Source organism: Rutidosis leptorrhynchoides, unplaced genomic scaffold, assembly GCF_046630445.1.
Source record: "Rutidosis leptorrhynchoides isolate AG116_Rl617_1_P2 unplaced genomic scaffold, CSIRO_AGI_Rlap_v1 contig98, whole genome shotgun sequence".
Taxonomy (NCBI): Eukaryota; Viridiplantae; Streptophyta; class Magnoliopsida; order Asterales; family Asteraceae; genus Rutidosis; species Rutidosis leptorrhynchoides.
In genome coordinates this window covers 58646-72656 of record NW_027266891.1, presented here as the reverse complement: position 1 = coordinate 72656, position 14011 = coordinate 58646, and the positions used below count along the sequence as shown (strand labels likewise).

Sequence of the window (14011 nt, the reverse complement as noted above, 5' to 3'; positions counted from 1 at the left end):
CGAAATGTCCACACATCTCTAACCATCCAGCAGGCTTAATCGCAAGTTCTAGTTTTCTACTTATGAATATCGTGGTGGAATATTTCTTCGAAGGTCGTCCACAAAAAGTCGATCTGCTAGCTAGGGTATTAGAGGAAATGAAAATTAGGTATTTTATTATAATATTTTTAATTAACATATGTGAATAATTTAAAATTAAAATGTATAAAATATTTTTACATTTTTATAACCCCAGTTTCTTAAAAATAATAGCTGTCTTATTATAAGAATCATGTTATATAGTTTTATACTTATTTTTCTAATTTGGATGCTATAATGCTATAATTATTTTTTTCATTACACCATATATATATGCACATAATCATTATTGGCATGCTTGAGTTGTGGTCATGGATCGATCCATTTGACCCTTTTTGGGGTCGAAGATCGATCCATAAAAGAGAGTCTCTAGAGCGAAATGTCTACGCATCTCCAACCATCCAGCTGGCTCAATCGCAATATCAAATTTTGTAGTCATGAATATCGTGGTGGACTACTTCTTTCGAGGCCGCCCTCAGAAAAGTCGAACGTTTAGGGCTCTTGAAGAACTGAAGAAATGAGATTTTTTATTATAATTTTTTATAAAGTTAAAATATATGAAAAAATGATAATGTCTTATAATTTTATAATTATATAATTTTATGACGTATAATTTTTAAATTTTTTTAAAAGTAAGGCAATTTTAATTTAACAGTAAAATCTATATTTTTAAAAAATTTAAAATAACTTAATATTATTATTTATATTCTCTATAAGATAAGATTTCAATCAAGATTAGAAAAGACTAATAAGATTCCTATTGCTCGTAAAAAACTCGATTCCAAATATAAAAATCCTTTAGATTGTAGAAAAATTCTTGGGTTTTCATCATAAATCAAAAGCAAGTAGTGAACTTTTTTATTGTTTTTGTTACAGTAAGTAGTGAATTCATTGATATTTAGTCATCTTAAGATTATATATACAGTAGATTTGCTTTCAAAGAAGTTATGAGATAGTAACAATCTTGGCCAAACCTTTTTTTAACAGACATTTAAATTTTCTGGCGTGCAAATCACTTAACGTCAATGATTAATAATAGTATGGTGGCAAATCATTATACTATAGTACTAGCATTTTAATTTATGTTAGCTGAGTAGTCATTGGATGGTGGGTTAGTTGTATCCAATTTTAGCAAGGTTGTTTTTTCCCCCTCACATTTTCTTTTATTAGACTCCACATATGGTAGGATGGGACTAAATCCACAGCTAAAAACGAGATTTATTGTCACTTCACCTTTTTATCCTCTTTTTCATTTAATCTCACACAACACTGTTCGTCCCTACCACAACTCCACTACCACCGCCCATTAATCGCCATGTATCGCCTGCTAATCGCCACCACTAGAGCAACAATTTTATACTTGTTAGTGGGTGGTGGTGGTGGAGTGGTGGCTATTAGTAGGCGACAGTGGTGGAGCACAAGTGGGAAAGCCGCGACGGTGTGTACGGCTGGGGAAGAGAGTCAAAGTTAAAATAATTTTTTTCCCCTCTTATTTTGTGTTTTGAGAGTTTTAAAAGATTAAATGAAAAAAGGGTAAAAATGTCAAGTGACGATAAATCCGTGCTTTTAGCATTTTGCCCCGGGGATTTAGTCCCATCCCATATGGTAACCTTAAAAAGAAATGGGACTTTTGCTAGCGACCGGCATTGATTTCCTCCACAAAGCCTAGAGCCGATCGACTTCCCAGACTAAAGGTCAAATCGGCATTGTTGATATCAATCGAGTTTTGACTAAAGTTAGCTGCCCCAAGCTCAAATCATCACACATGAAGAAATACTTAATCATTGAGTCACGTCTTGATTGGCGTACTTGCTATCGAGTAATTACGTACTAACGTATCTATTTCATCAAAATTATCTCTTAAATAGATTCATGTTCACTTTCAAACTTAACAATTCCAAATCATTCTTTTCTTTTCCTATCTTCAATATTCATTCTTTTTAAATTAAAACCATTCATTTCATATTCGAACTAAATATAATTATATTTTGTTTAACCCTAAACGAGAATCATGGCAAAGTAACGTTCAAAATGGACAAAAGGATTTCCATGCACGTTGATAGTTTGACTATTGCCCACATGCTTTTTAGGCATCATTGCTAGCTTGGAGACTGTCTCTATCATATATATAAAACTAGTGCAAGGCACACGACTTATAATGGTAAAAATCCAATTTATTATCGATGATTTAATTTATGTTAAAAAACCGTCGCGAGCATGTGTAATATGTTGCGATTGGATTTGTTGAATATTATTAAGGGTTTACGAAAAAAATGATAGGTGCTCGAGCAATTTTGAATAAGAAATATAAATGTACACAATTTTATTGGAAGATAATATAATATTTACGTGGGATTGAAAAATTTTCCTACAAATGTAGCTCTATATACACATGATATTCGTGACAAATGTCCACGAGATGAACATCATGTTGTCGTCGAATTTTTCAAATTTCGAACCGTTTGCCGTAGATCTAAGCGTAAAATAAACTTTGAGGGCTGTTCGGAACTTTAGAAGAAAGTTGTGGGAAAATCTGATTTTTATTCAAATTTCGCTCAGTTTTTTCAAAATTTCATAAAATATTCATACGAAGTCGGAAAAATATGAAGCGACTCTCATTTGATTGTAAAAATGCGTATCTAAATTTTTGTATTAGATATCGATAGCGTAAATCGGCTCTAATTTGTAGTTACGGCGCTTCAAAGTTTCGAATTTATTTCGGAAGAGAGAGGGCGTGACTGCCACGTGGCAGTCTCTGATTCGTTTGGGGTGAGATGTAATAATGCGGAAGAGAGGGCAGAAATGTAATTTCGAATTTATTTTACGATTTTGTCCCAAAGCCATTCTGTGAGCAATATGAGGGCGATGGTAAAAAAATAATTTCGCATTTTGTTTGGTTGTTTTGGCCAAAAATGAACGATTCGATTCATTTTTCAATCAAATTCGGCCGAATCTACCGGACAAAATTGATGAACAATAATTTTAATAATAATCTTAATGTGTTTGGGCCATTTTCCAAATTATTTGTGCCATCCTCTCCTATATATGTTCTTACTTGATCATAACCAAATTCTATAAAATAATTTTTTTATAAAAAAATATATAAATTGTCAGAAGCATCAAATTTGCTTTGCTTCCAAGCTTTGCTCACGTGTTGATAATTACACGCATGCCTTTCTTATATAGAGAACTACGAATTAAGTTATGCATTTCAGATTAATTCATACTTAAATACCCTCCGTGCTAGTCTCAATCAATAATTTAATTGAAATTAATTTTTGTCTTTTAATGTTTATGTTATAAAAAAATTTCTTTCAAAAGGAGAATCCCAACCTCATTTTGAACTAATAGAAAAAAAGGATTATATTTATAAATCAATCACCATTTTTAATATTTATATTATAATAAAAATTGAGACTTCATTATTGGGATTATGCAATAGAGTTTATTTTTGACAAATTTCAATTTTTTCTCTCTGTCTAAATATCGCTTATGTGTACGAAAGTGCGGATGCTTATATACCTATAATATATGCTTTAACGACACCTAAACGTTGCCAAATTCAGATTTTATCTTTCTTTTAGGTCTCTCCGGGTAACTTCACCGTCGACAACAGTGAGACTAATATCTCATTCTAACCATCAGCACACGAAACGGTATGGACTAGCCACAAATTTTATCTTTACTGACATTTTTTTTTCTTTTGAATCTCAAAATAATAACTTCATTAAACTGAAAATTAGTCCACACGAATTAGGTTTGCCACATGAAGTGATAAATTATTTACTAACGTATTTTTTAGATTAAATTATTCATTCATTCATACGTATAATGTCTTGAAGATGTTTATAAGATTATTGAGTATGGATCCAAGCGTCAAAAGCCCACACAAAACAACTCGCGACAGATTGAACCCACCAAAAAGTCAATCGATCATAATTTTTTATTTTGTTGGAGTATCTGTGCTCTTCTCCATGAGTTCTTGAATTGATGAGTTCATTTATCATTATCATTTCTTGATGCTTAAGCGGTGTTCGACTTTAATTTTACGGATTAATTGTCATTCTTCCCCTTTATATTGGCTTTCGAGTTTATCTAGCTCATCTGGAAATTCATTCCTATATGGATGTCGATAGAACATTTAAAGTTCTTGTTAAAAGAAATATTGTAATCATAGTTTGATCGTACCAGTATTCGACTTGCAATTGTAATCAATCGATAGTGTTGTTACCATGGATATTTATTGACTTACATGCCATAAACTTCTTCATATTCTAGCTTTTACTTATTGTATTGGATGGACTATAACGATTCTACGAAATCTAACATTGTCTACACAACGTCTTCATAAATCATTATCTACGAATGGTTAAAGCATCCATCTCCCTCATTGAGATTGGAGGCTCGAATCCCCTTGAGGACATGTGAAGGAAAAAAAAAACAAAAACAAAATGATGCCCATTAGATATGCCATCAAAAAGAAGGCTCTAAAACTTCTACAATGAATCCTTTCTCTCTTAGGTTTTGAAATCCACAAAATTTTCCCATCCATAGAATAGTGAATTGATACAACATACAAGAAGGTACAATCATCTATCTTTCCGAATATATATGTATATATGATTCAAACTCCAAGTTCAAATTGCGCCGTATTTTCTTTCACTTGGTCTCCAAGTTCCTTGAGCAGGAGTAGCAGGAGCCGGTGGGCGTTCCCAGGAAACTTCGTTGGCTGGAAAGACACTGTTAACGTCTTCCGGTCGTGAGTAGCTTTGCCCAGGTTCACCTGCATTCACCTGATATGAAAAAAATTTCAAAAAAACTGCATCTTAAAAGTCAAAATCCACATCATCTTCCAATTCAGCAACACAGATACGTTGTTCGAATCGTCTTGTTCGCGTAGTGTTAAATGTCTAAAAAATGAAACGAATGATCAAAATCTATCTTGAACTTACAGTTTCTAAACACGCTGAAAGAAAAGTCATTCCTGGCAAAGCATAAATTCCATGCTGCATTGGAAGTAAAAAAAACATTAGGAAATACCCTATCAACATAGGTAAATAGTAATACTCTTATCATTAAACTATAAAAAGAAGTAAAAAAATAACCCACCTGGCCTTCTACCCGTGACTTGTAAATGAAGCCACCACAACAGAATAATGTTGAAGAGACCATAAATCTATTTCATGCCAATTTACATAACCGTAAACAATTTCAGCACAATTGAAAAACATGAAAGTAGAGAAAATGTCAAGTCTAGCTAGAGAGAGTTCATTATGAGTGGAAAAGAAGAAAACATACATGCAGGATAAAACTCCAAATATAGCCCAGCTTCTTGTTGAGCTACGAACTTCGTTCTCTGAATATTCTGCAATATCAATAACCAAGAACCAGAAAAATCAAATGAAGAATAAAAAACTCATTTTCGTTGAAGTAGAGAGAGATATTGTTGGGCTTACCACACATTTTTGTGAGATAAAACTGAATGGGCTCATAACCCTGTATTGGGATGGTAACGTTAATTTCATATGGAGTATCACGAGCCTTTTCACCTGAAAGATGACAAATTAGTAGTTTAGATTTATAAGAAATCAAACAAAATGTTACCGTTAGACTTTAAGTTGTACTCGTACATCTCCAGTCGAAAATCAACATAGTGGGTGACAAAGTTGTTGGAGGGGTGCCACTAGCACCCGAGCCGGACAATTCAAGAGCTAGCCCATTTTCTGGAGAAACCTGAGAAGGAATGTCATTCAACAAGATTAATCAATAGATAAATAGTTACCAGACTTCATAGATTCATTAAACTAGCTGGAGAAGTACCTCAATAATAGGTTTCTGAACCAAAGTTGAAAGGGATGCGATTGCAGTCATATACAGGGCTAGATGAGCCTGTTCAGTCCCCAAACTGCAAAGTAGAGAGTTTGTCTTTTACAATTGAGTCGACTTGGGAAATAACTGTAAGTAAATAATCACAATCTTCTAATACTACTGGTAAGATATCAGAAACTGTAAAAGGAAACAGTCATAATAAAACACTTGTACCTGAATTCTTTGTGAGGCTTTTCAAAACCCACTAGTGTCATGCCGTTATAAACCTACAAGTTCATTAAAAAGCTATGTTAATCGGTTTATTTATTAATAAGGACAGGAGCTGCTGCAAGCCAATAAAGTTCACAATTACTTACAATTTCCGATGATCTTGGGTTAAATCCAACAGTAAATCCCTTGAATACTCGTGGCCCTGGTTTCTCACAGGGAATGGCGAGATCAATTATAACTCTGAGAAAAAGAAGAACAATGTTATGAGGATGATTATATGATAATGACGAATATTGACGAATGAATTAAAAATCACTCTCAAGGGTTTGTGTAGAAGACCTGCAAGTCGACTCATAAGTAACATTGCAAATGCATCCAAGTCCACCTGAGATTAGACGAGCAAAGATTGTAAGAAACACAACAAATTCACAATGGTACAAAGCACAAACACCGTACACCAAAATTAAGGGTTAACAAACCTTCACATTGTCCATTTGAACAACTTCCACAAATTACATTTACCTGAAATGCACAAAAAGGAAATCCTTCAACGCAAATGCAATTGAGTAGAATTGGATGCACATTTGACATGACATTCATTGAGACACCGAAGGCTATCCCCACAAATGTTAGTTAAAGAGATCATTACTAACCTGAGCTGTACGACCCATTTTGTCATAAGTATGCTCACATTTGGCAAGGTCGCCATTATAAAACCCCTATACAAAGAGCGAAATGAGACCCCAAATTTGAAACTTTACGAAAGATCTTATGCTATGAAGGACACTGAGTTTTAGTGAAAAAAGAGAAGAAATAGTACTTCACATGTATGAACTGGAAAAAAACAAATGGCTGAGCTATCAAACTAAAGCATTATGCATGACAACAAAACTTCCAGTGCTTTATCAAGGGAGACAAGTAAAGAAAGAAAGACAAAGAACGTCAAACAATGCTATTTAACACGAAACAACACTCACTTGAACAAAGTCAATACGCCCTGAACCAGCAACAAAGTGGTTGAACTTATCAAATCGACCGAAATCAACATATCCCTGCACAAAACGAAAATCCAGACGCAATCTGAGTTAGGCCACATTACATATATGAAGCTAAAACAGCCCTGCGCTTCTACCAATACGAGAACAACACACGACATGTTTCAGATTCAGTCAAAAGCATTTTACAGGAGCAGGAAATACAAAAAAGAAGAAACATACTATGAACAATAGGACCAACTAGGAAACTTTAAGGTGAAATCAAAGACATAAAAAGGGAATTTATGTCTTACCGATTGCGCTCTAGTTTCCACGTCTTTGCAGAACCGAACCACTAAATCCGAGGATGGATCCTACTTCACCATAAAAAGAAGGAAGAAGAAGCTTAAAACATGTTAAAACAGCAAAGTCAATCTCATAAAAAGAAAATCACAGTTTGTTGCAGTACCTTGCCTTCATACTCGAATATATGCCCGATCACGCTACTCTAAAAATCAATAAGTTAATAGAAAAACAAGTCTGACTCCGATTCAATACAACGAAAAGTACGATTTCCAATCCAATAAGATGCAGTAAACTGAATTCAACCAAGAATTGTTTTTTCTATGACCATTTAAGGATACGAAATCAACGATTCGATAGGAATTGTCAAGAGCATAACAATTCGAGCTTGGGACAGCTATTGAAGCAACACCAAACGCCTGCAATAAACCAACTGAAATAAAAATTTCAAAACAAAAGAAAATGGGTATCAAAATTCAAAAAAATTTAAGCTCTTTCTCACCAGTAATTGTAAATATTGAGAGTAAGAGTAGCCATTTTCTTCTCTCCATTGTTTCCTCCATGAATGAGCTTGGAACTAATTTAGCTCTAATTTTTGTTGTTCGATGAAATTATTACAGAGAAGATGAAATGTTTAATGTATTTTTATTTTGAGCCAAAAAGGTCCGTTAGAAATAAGTTAAAGTCTTGGCCCGTGGGCCATGAGAGTGCGAGTCCACTAATGTATTTGTAGTAAATTGCAAAACACCCCATAGTTTAGCTCTTTGGTCCATTTTTACCCTCACAAATATTTTTATTTTCTTAAGATAAAAAGGAATTGTTGAAATCATGGTATACAAAATCGGGTTTCTTGGTAGCAACGGATGCGGGGATGTACAATGAGGAACTTCAAAAGTTCCTACTATTTTTAGTTTATATTAAATATTAATAAATATATGGACAAAGAAACACTAAAAAGAATATTGTATTAAAAAGTTAGGGGACTAAATTGTAAAAAATATATCTTTAATAAGGACTAAATTCTAAAGTTATTTATATCAAGGACCATCTTTTTTTGATAAAAGGACCGTTTTTTTAACAAAACACAAAGTGAGAGCCCTAGTAAAACGTAGTTCCTACTGATCATAAGTTTCGGCGCGAAATTCTAGCCACTCCCATCTGTCCGTTGTAGATGGTAAAAATTGGTGCGCTAAAATATATTGAAACGATTTGGAATTGGGTGATCTTATGTTGAGGATCGCGATTTTAAGTACCATGATTGAAAGGATCAAATCCTCTTGAAATAATATATATATATATATATAAGGGCTTATTCACATTCTATTTCTGTCTTCAAATACATGTCGTTTTGATTTTGTAGATACATTCAAAAGTAAATTTAGACATTATTATTGTCTAAATACATTAAATATTGAACGAATCTAAAAAATTAAAACGACATGTATTTAAAGACGGTCGGAGTATTATCCTATTTATTTATTTATTAAAACGTCCTTATATTTTTTTCATTTAATAAAATTTTAAAAACAAATTAATTAAACAAACAGAACCGATCACACGGCCAAATGTAAACAACTCACAGCGACAACACAGAGAAAGAGAAAAAAGTGTGTCAAACAACAATGGCAGCAAATCACAGATCCTTCATCACTCTCACTCTCTCTACAAAACCCTAAAAATCAAAAACGAAGACGAATACCCAATTGAAATGGCTAAAGTACATTCCGTAGTGGGTTGGACTCCACTACAAAAACGATGGCTATTAGCTCTTCTTGTAATGCTTTCACTCTCGACGGTGATCGTCTTCTTCATCAGAGCTTCCAATTTAGATTCATGCGATCATCATCGGAACGTTGTCGAGAAATCGGGGACTGATGGGTTGCCGTTTAAGCCTAAATCCGTTGTTGAGGTTAAGCTGAATCCTCCTCTCAGTTTTATGAAGTCCAAGCTCGTGCTATTGGTCTCTCATGAGCTATCTCTTTCTGGTATTACTTCATTCTCCTAGGAAATTGTTGGTATTTTTGAATTGTTATGATTGATTTCTGATTTGGGTTTGTTTTTCTTAAGCTGGAAATGATTAAAAAAAAGTTTGTATCGATTTGGAAAGTGTGTATTTTGCATTGTGTAGTTTGAGCACTTAAGAGTTTTGCCTTTTCTGGTGTAGTATGCTATTTGAATAGATAGTTGTTTGCTGTTTTCATTGTCATGAGATGTAAAATTTGCTCCCTTCAATGGTAAATTTAGGATAACTAGTGGTAAGGAAATCACTGTTTCATTGTCACTAATTGAGTTTATGTTAAGCTTGAAAAGTGTGCTGTGTTTGGAAAATGATTCAATGCATGAGCTTTAGTGAAGATTCAATGCGAGCTTTGGCCACTCAGTGGCTTCCCTGTTGTATCATTTTGTCGTTTTTGAGGAACATAATATGTGGAGAAACAGAATTGTGCATCAAGTTAAACCCTTTTGGCGCTAGTCTTTAACGAATAGGATCCACCTTGTGAAACCCTTGGTTCCCGGAATAGAGATATTTTTTTTCCTTGTGTGACGTTTCCCTTTGCATTTTTTTTTGTCGCTATATTTGTTGATTATTTCCTAAGTTATTTGCATCTATGGAATACCATATATGTGTGGGGTTACATGAAGCTAGCCTCTTGTGTTCATATATGCGACAATAACTCCAGCTTGTATTGTGACTATGTCTTTAGTTATATTTATTGTCTCTGTTCTGTTGTTGCTTGATTGATACCTTTAATGTCTTTCATCTCATCCTCAATAATACATGCCTTCCAAAGAATTTTCTGTCAGCTCTATGTGATATATACACCTACCTTTGAGAAACCAGCTCTTTGTGATGTTCCTTCAGTAAAATTTGATAAAGTTGTATCGTGTCTCTTCATCCGTTCAGAATTAATTTTCTTGATATTTGTTTAGGTGGACCTTTGTTGTTGATGGAGTTAGCATTTCTGTTAAGAACGGTTGGGGCTGAGGTTTGTTGGATTACCATCCAAAGAACATCTGACACCGACGAGGTTGTTTATAGTTTAGAGCGGAAGATGCATGACCGTGGAGTGCAGGTAACAATATTTTCAACTAGTGAAACACATTTCCTAAATATTCTCCTCCTAGGACTAGGACGCCCTCTCTGGGTTTCTGCTTTCGATTTGTTCAAGTTTCTAAAATTTCTATTAATCTCATTTCTTTGTATGAACTTCTAGGTTTTTTCTTCAAGGGGCCAAGAGGCGATTGATACAGCTCTCAAAGCTGATTTGGTTGTTCTCAACACGGCTGTTGCTGGGAAATGGCTGGATGCTGTTCTCAAGGAAAATGTTCCACGTGTACTTCCAAAGGTTCTCTGGTGGATCCACGAGATGAGAGGGCATTACTTTAAACTGGATTATGTTAAACACTTACCTTTTGTTGCTGGTGCTATGATCGATTCACATGTAACTGCCGAATACTGGAAGAATCGGACTCGAGAACGCCTCAGGTAGAGTAATAATGTTGAACCCTGTGTTTTTAATGCCTTATAAAAGTCGGAACCATATTCAACGTTCTTTGGTCTGCAGGATTAAGATGCCCGAGACCTATGTTGTACACCTTGGAAACAGCAATGAACTCATGGAAGTCGCTGAAAACAGTGTGGCAAAAAGGGTCTTACGTGAACATGTTCGGGAATCTCTTGGAGTTCGACATGATGATTTACTCTTTGCCATAATTAATAGTATGTTTTTTGTGATCTTCTTCTTTAAAAGTTGGCCCATATTACTCGTTTCCTTAGCATAAGAATGGTCGCATGGTCTTTTCATTTCCAGTTTGCCAACTTTGATGCTTTGTCGTGTTTTCAAGTTTCTCATTCTACCTTGCATTTAAGATTTTCCTTTCCTGGTTTACATGTGGATTTAGAGAAACAAAACGTAGAATAAAACAAAGAAGAGAAAAAGGATAGTACATTAGCAACAATCTGATATTGATTTGTTTCAAAATGTCATAATTCGGTCTGTTTTCAATGAAAATACTCCAAGTTAAGAACCGAATCAGGGCAATTTTAAACATTATTAGTAACACGAACTAGGTTTGTGAACTCACTGGTTCCGAAGCTGTCTGTATGTTTATCTCATTAGTTATGTTGTTGTAGGTGTTTCACGTGGCAAGGGCCAGGACCTATTTCTCCGTTCCTTTTATGAAAGCTTACGATTAATTCAAGCGAAAAAGATGCAAGTGCCATCAGTGCATGCTGTTGTCGTGGGAAGTGACATGACTGCCCAGACCAAGTTTGAGACAGAGCTACGAAACTTCGTGATACAGAAAAACATTCAAGATCGTGTCCACTTCGTCAATAAAACACTGACAGTGGCCCCTTATCTTGCCGCTATTGACGTCCTCGTTCAAAATTCACAGGTATAGTATTTCAGTCTCATTTGTCGTTTCCATTTTCTCAGTCCTTAAGATATAATTCACTGATTGAAATTTGTTCCAAGCATAGGCTCGAGGAGAATGCTTTGGAAGGATTACAATCGAAGCCATGGCATTCCAGTTGCCTGTTCTGGTAAATCAATGAACTTCTTCCTTATTATCATTCAATCTACCCTGTTGTGCAAGGCTTAACAATTTTATATATCCCTTGTCGTTTTCTTTTCAGGGAACTGCTGCTGGCGGCACGACGGAAATAGTAGTGAATGGGACTACAGGACTTCTGCATCCCATCGGAAAAGAAGGAATTACTCCTCTAGCCAAAAACATAGTGAAACTCGCAACTCAAGTCGAAAGAAGGCTTACAATGGGAAAGAAAGGCCATGAGAGGGTAAAAGAGAGATTTCTAGAACATCACATGGCTGACAGAATTGCTTCTGTTCTAAAAGATGTATTGAAGAAATCCAAAAGCCACTCTTAAATTCGCTACTTGGCTTAGAACAGGTAGATAGATCTTGGTTGGTGAATCGGAATTTTAGACTGAGGCATGTTGTAGAGTTTCCGATATATGGTAAACTTGGCGTGTCGTGCTCTTTCTTAATCGTTGGTTTGGTTGTCTTGTACTACAAGGTATATGTAAATTGTGTACATTACAAGTAGCTTTTACTTCCATGAATTTTATTTTTTTGATAATCTTCCTAATTTTAAATACAATGAGTTGTTTAAATTTGAATTTCTTAAAATTGCTGCTTCAACAATCCCAGATTAATTTGCCAGATCCGAATAGCTTGTAATAAAAATGTGTTTGTGTTCGTGTGTCTGAAATATGTTCGGTCTTGTTTTAGACAACATCAAAATGTGAGGTTTTTTAGTCATTTTTAATAAAAAACATAATTTCGCAAATGTTCGTAGCGAGACGGAGTATGGTCCAAACACCAAACTTTATCAAGTTTGCTAAAGATGTTCCTACTTCCTATATTATGCCTTCAATAAAATAAAAAACGATCATGCTAAACGTACACCAAATTTGGTGCACATCAGTACACACCACCGTTTTAAACGGTTGCACATATCGTAACGTGCTGTCACGTCTCGATTATTCTTGTCGACGACGTGCCAGCTTGCTAGGAAGATGGGGCCGTAAAGATTGGAGGGAAGCGCTTCAGTGGAGGACCTGGATGTGCAGGAACGAGATGCCTCGTTCCCTCGGAAGGTCAGGCTAGCCAGCTCGGGAGGCGAGTGGCTGGTCTCTGGTCTCGGACTTGACGCGGATGGAGGGATGAGGTAATCCCTGCACAAACTGGTCGGGGGCTGGAGCCGCCTCCCTGATGAGCCCAAGGCAGGGCGAAACCAGTCGTTATGGCAAGACTCCAAATAGGCTGACTCGGTAGGGTCGAACCTCAAGAGAACGGGGTGTCGATTAGCCGAGTGCCGCACTACTTAGTCGAGGGAAAGGCTAAGTACGTGACAAGTGGTATCAGAGCGAGGGTGGGTATTCCGCAGGCATCGGTTGCGAGCCCACCTGGATCCTGGAAGAATAGAGGAGGAGTCTAAACCTTTCTAGCGCGGCCGGTGAAGTTATATGCGTGGCGGAGTTGAGCTTTGAAAGGAGCCTCGGGTTACCTGATTGAGGGTAAGATAGGGATCGTGCTCCGAAATGAGTGTGAGCGTCCTGACGGTTCTGCGGGCAAGGATTGATGTTACGCATACCAAGGCGAGTAACCAAATAAAGATGCGTGGGGCAATCGAAAGAGTGAAGACGGGGGTCTTCGGGTTGTCTCAAGAGTGGGGCAAAGTAGAGGTACTACACTCCAACGGGAAGGAGTGTCCCCTTGGCTCGTTGCGCTCATGATCTGCGTGTGGGAGCATCGCTTTGGATAAAACAACTTCATGGTCGATTCTCTCCGTGCGAAGAGATAATCGCCATGCTCGGGGGCGAGCATGAATTGGGTGGGGGAGAATGTCACGTCTCGATTATTCTTGTCGACGACGTGCCAGCTTGCTAGGAAGATGGGGCCGTAAAGATTGGAGGGAAGCGCTTCAGTGGAGGACCTGGATGTGCAGGAACGAGATGCCTCGTTCCCTCGGAAGGTCAGGCTAGCCAGCTCGGGAGGCGAGTGGCTGGTCTCTGGTCTCGGACTTGACGCGGATGGAGGGATGAGGTAATCCCTGCACAAACTGGTCGGGGGCTGGAGCCGCCTCCCTGA

At 36.4% G+C, this 14011-nt stretch overlaps 2 protein-coding genes across 2 annotated transcripts; one reads left to right on the top strand and one right to left on the bottom strand.

Moving 5' to 3' along the window:
- Positions 1–4715: 4715 nt before the first annotated feature.
- Positions 4716–7957, bottom strand: LOC139885511 (uncharacterized). Its single transcript, XM_071869266.1, has 17 exons — positions 7897–7957; positions 7736–7827; positions 7561–7599; positions 7406–7465; positions 7095–7169; positions 6771–6836; positions 6597–6639; positions 6457–6502; positions 6264–6357; positions 6121–6173; positions 5899–5983; positions 5709–5811; positions 5535–5627; positions 5377–5443; positions 5188–5254; positions 5027–5084; positions 4716–4861 (listed from the first exon to the last, which is right to left on the bottom strand). Exons 1-17 carry the CDS (start codon positions 7955–7957, stop codon positions 4716–4718), a joined length of 1248 nt encoding a protein of 415 aa, XP_071725367.1.
- Positions 7958–9102: 1145 nt separating this feature from the next.
- Positions 9103–12285, top strand: LOC139885502 (uncharacterized). The gene is made up of 7 exons (XM_071869259.1): positions 9103–9379; positions 10326–10468; positions 10610–10881; positions 10961–11115; positions 11530–11792; positions 11878–11940; positions 12034–12285. The coding sequence occupies exons 1-7, from the start codon at positions 9103–9105 to the stop codon at positions 12283–12285; spliced, it is 1425 nt and encodes a 474-aa protein (XP_071725360.1).
- The last annotated feature ends 1726 nt before the right edge of the window (positions 12286–14011 follow it).

Excerpts from the sequence above, each read along its gene's own strand:
- LOC139885511 (XM_071869266.1), bottom strand. The coding sequence starts at position 7,957 with ATGGAGGAAACAATGGAGAGAAGAAAATGGCTACTCTTACTCTCAATA. Across the intron at positions 7,600-7,735 it reads CCTATCGAATCGTTGATTTC|AGTAGCGTGATCGGGCATAT; the intron begins GTATCCTTAAAT and ends ATTGATTTTTAG. Across the intron at positions 7,170-7,405 it reads TGGAAACTAGAGCGCAATCG|GGATATGTTGATTTCGGTCG; the intron begins GTAAGACATAAA and ends CGTTTTGTGCAG.
- LOC139885502 (XM_071869259.1), top strand. The coding sequence starts at position 9,103 with ATGGCTAAAGTACATTCCGTAGTGGGTTGGACTCCACTACAAAAACGA. Across the intron at positions 10,882-10,960 it reads CGGACTCGAGAACGCCTCAG|GATTAAGATGCCCGAGACCT; the intron begins GTAGAGTAATAA and ends TTTGGTCTGCAG. Across the intron at positions 11,793-11,877 it reads TCCTCGTTCAAAATTCACAG|GCTCGAGGAGAATGCTTTGG; the intron begins GTATAGTATTTC and ends TTCCAAGCATAG.